The sequence below is a fragment of the Sinocyclocheilus rhinocerous genome, unplaced genomic scaffold (assembly GCF_001515625.1).
Source record: "Sinocyclocheilus rhinocerous isolate Xijiao unplaced genomic scaffold, SAMN03320098_v1.1 scaffold423, whole genome shotgun sequence".
Taxonomy (NCBI): Eukaryota; Metazoa; Chordata; class Actinopteri; order Cypriniformes; family Cyprinidae; genus Sinocyclocheilus; species Sinocyclocheilus rhinocerous.
Genome location: NW_015655573.1, coordinates 5329 through 8668, shown reverse-complemented (window position 1 = coordinate 8668; position 3340 = coordinate 5329). Strand labels below are relative to the sequence as shown.

Sequence of the window (3340 nt, the reverse complement as noted above, 5' to 3'; positions counted from 1 at the left end):
CAAAAATTGCAAAAATGTCAACAATTCTGTGTTTTTCTGTCAATATGGGGTGCTGTGTGTACATTAAAAAATTAACTAAATTAACTTAAATGATTTTAGCAAATGGCTGCAATATAACAAAGAGTGAAAAATTTAAGGGGGTCTGAATACTTTCCGTACCCACTGTAAATTACAGTCCTGTGTATGTATATATGTATGTATATGTATGTATATATGTATGTATATGTGTATATATATATGTATGTATATGTGTATGTATATGTATGTATATGTGTATGTATATGTATGTATATATGTATGTATATGTATATATATATGTATATATGTATGTATATATATGTATATATATATATATGTATATATGTATATATATATAATTTTATTTAATTTATTTAAAATTTAAAATAGAAGATTTGGCTGGAAGATTTAAGAACTGTGTGTAAATGTGGATGATCATATTTTAATGTATTTGTATCATAATTATTTCTGAATGAGCCATTTTTGCAGCTTAGTTTCAAACAATTGTTTGTGTATATGTACATAGCATATCAAACAAGAGGCATAGGAACAAACCGTAGCGACTTTGCTCATGAATATTAATTACGTGACATTCGCCCAGTAGTCCTGGCTGATTGCCTTAAATGCAGAGGCTTGGTTTTGTGTGTGTGTGTGTGTGTGTGTGTGTCTAGCTACTTCGGCAAAGACAAATGAACCTCAAAGTCTTAAAAATAAAATTTTTACAGTTTCGTTTGATGACTTTAGTGGTCCAGAAATGATACACTTTGTTGTTGAGAGCTTTTTGGAATGAATCTTTAAAATGAAGCACGTTCTGTTGGCATCTGAACATATGCCCTAGCAGATGCTGCCTGTCGTGAAGATCTTCTGAGTTTTTAAGATCTCTCTCTCTCTCTCTCTCTCTCTTTCTCTCTCTTTCTCGAACAATGAACGTCCACACGGCCCAATACGAGCAGCCATCCGGCCTTATGCAAGTCAGTTTCTCCTTCCTCCATTAGTTATTCTCTGTATGTGTCAGTCCTTCATCTGCTTTTGATGTCTTTCTCTCTCTCTTTCTCCATCATGCGTGTGTGTGAATACTGTATCCAGTGGCCGTTTTTGAGGGCTAGTGAGGAAAGACAGAGTGTGAGAGGTGTTATAACTCTGTCCTCTTTCTGGTTTCTCCTGTACTTCTTGTGACCTCCTTCTCTCTTGCCCTCGAAATCTCTCCCTCTCTCGTTCTCTGTGTGTCTCTCGTTCCCCCGTGTGTAGCAGTGCGGCGTCACTCTCTGCGTCAGTGTGCCATTACGTCAGCCCTTCATCGCGTCACCGCTGAGGTGCAGATGAGCTAACGTGTCTTTCTCTCTCTCTTTCTCCATCATGCGTGTGTGTGAATACTGTATCCAGTGGCCGTTTTTGAGGGCTAGTGAGGAAAGACAGAGTGTGAGAGGTGTTATAACTCTGTCCTCTTTCTGGTTTCTCCTGTACTTCTTGTGACCTCCTTCTCTCTTGCCCTCGAAATCTCTCCCTCTCTCGTTCTCTGTGTGTCTCTCGTTCCCCCGTGTGTAGCAGTGCGGCGTCACTCTCTGCGTCAGTGTGCCATTACGTCAGCCCTTCATCGCGTCACCGCTGAGGTGCAGATGAGCTAACGTTGCTTTTTCTCTCTTCCCCCTTTGTCTCTTTCTCTCGCGCTACCTGTGCGTTTAACTCTATCTCTCCCTTACGCCAACTTCCTATCTCTCTCGTCCAGTCTACGGGCACCAGCGTGACGGTGGACATCGCGGTGATGGGCGAGGCCCACGGACTGATCTCAGATCTGCTGGCTGACCCCTCCCTACCGCCGAACACCTGCAGCACCCTGCGGGCCGTCAGTAACCTGCTCAGCACCCAGTTCACCTTCCAGCCGCTGCACCACCGGCCGCGCCTGAGCCCCCTGCTGGCCTTCAGCGATGGACACGCCTGCTCCGACTCAGAGGAGGTGCCGGAGAAAGGAGAGAGGCTGGCCATCTCAAAGGTAAAGCCACACCCTCTCAGGTAGCAGGATTTGATTGGTAAATGGCCCTTTGCTAAGCCCCACCTTAAAAATATGACTGACCTTTGCAGCTGTTGTGGTGCCGGCCACTTTTTTCCATTTCCATACATTTTGTTCAGTTTTTTTTTAATAGTGAGAAATCTGTATTGTGACATACATTCAATTTTAACAAATTATCGTGAAAGAAAATGAAATGGGTGTGACTTGACTCTATTCTTCAGTCATTGATTGCATGTTGCTAAGCCCCGCATTAAAATATGATTGACCAATCTAATCTTTGCAGCTGTCGCGGCATCAGCCACTTTTTTCCATTTCTATTCTTTAAGTAGCGAAAGATTCTTTTTTTTCCGTATTGTGATGTATATTTGAGTTTAATTCATTAATGACATAGAAATCTGTGGGCGGGACTTGGTTCCGGTTAGTTGTTGATTGGATGTTGAGATGTGAGAGGAGGTGCCAGAGAAAGGAGAGAGGCTGGACATCCCGTAGGTAAGGCCAAACCCTTTCAGGTGCTGGAATTTGATTGGTTATTGGCCCTTTGCTAAGCCCCACCTTAAAAAAAATGGTTTACCAATCTGACCCTTGCAGCTGTTGTGGCTCCACCCACTTTTTTCCATTTAAATTTTTTCGTTGAGATTTTTAAAGTAGTCACAGATTCTTTCTTCCATATTGTGATGTACATCTGAGTTTATTGAAATTAAATTATTAAATTAAAATTGGATTATTGAAAAATAAAAGGTGGGCGGAACTTAGTTCTGTGCAGTGGTTGTTGATTGGATGTTATGTGAGAGAAGCGCCAGAGAAAGGACAGAGCCTGGCCATCTCAAAGTTAACGCCACACCCTCTCAGGAGTAGGACTTTGCTAAGCCATGCCTTAAAATATGACTGACCTTTGCAGCTGTTGCCATTTCCATTCCATTTCCAGATTTTTTTAAAGCCGCAAATGGTGGCGGGAATTGGTCCTATGCATTGGTTGTTGATTGGATGTTGAGATGTGGGCGGGGCACTCACTTGAGCTTGCGTGGGTGGAGTTTAAGAGGACTTAATTATTGGAGAATCCTGCATATATCATTAGAGAGGAGTCTATTGTTTTCACCAGAAGATCTGGATATAATGTTTTTATTAAAGGGGTCATATGATGTGATTTCATGTTTTCTTTTGTCTTTGGAGTGTTAAAAGCTGTTCATGCATACAGAAGATCCGTAAATTCGCAAAGATTAAAGTCTCAAACCCAAAGAGATATTCTTTATAAAAGTGAACACTCAGCCACGCCTTCCTAAAACGCCTCGTTCAAACACGCCCCCACATATCTAC

General features: G+C 41.7%; 1 protein-coding gene across 1 annotated transcript; it reads left to right on the top strand.

Annotated features, from left to right (window-relative positions):
• Positions 1–941: 941 nt before the first annotated feature.
• Positions 942–2008, top strand: LOC107718549 (cGMP-inhibited 3',5'-cyclic phosphodiesterase A-like; the record flags this gene model as incomplete). Its single annotated transcript, XM_016525663.1, has 2 exons — positions 942–989; positions 1745–2008. Coding segments are annotated over exons 1-2 (312 nt in total), but the record flags the coding sequence as incomplete, so codon positions are not given.
• Between the last annotated feature and the right edge of the window lie 1332 nt (positions 2009–3340).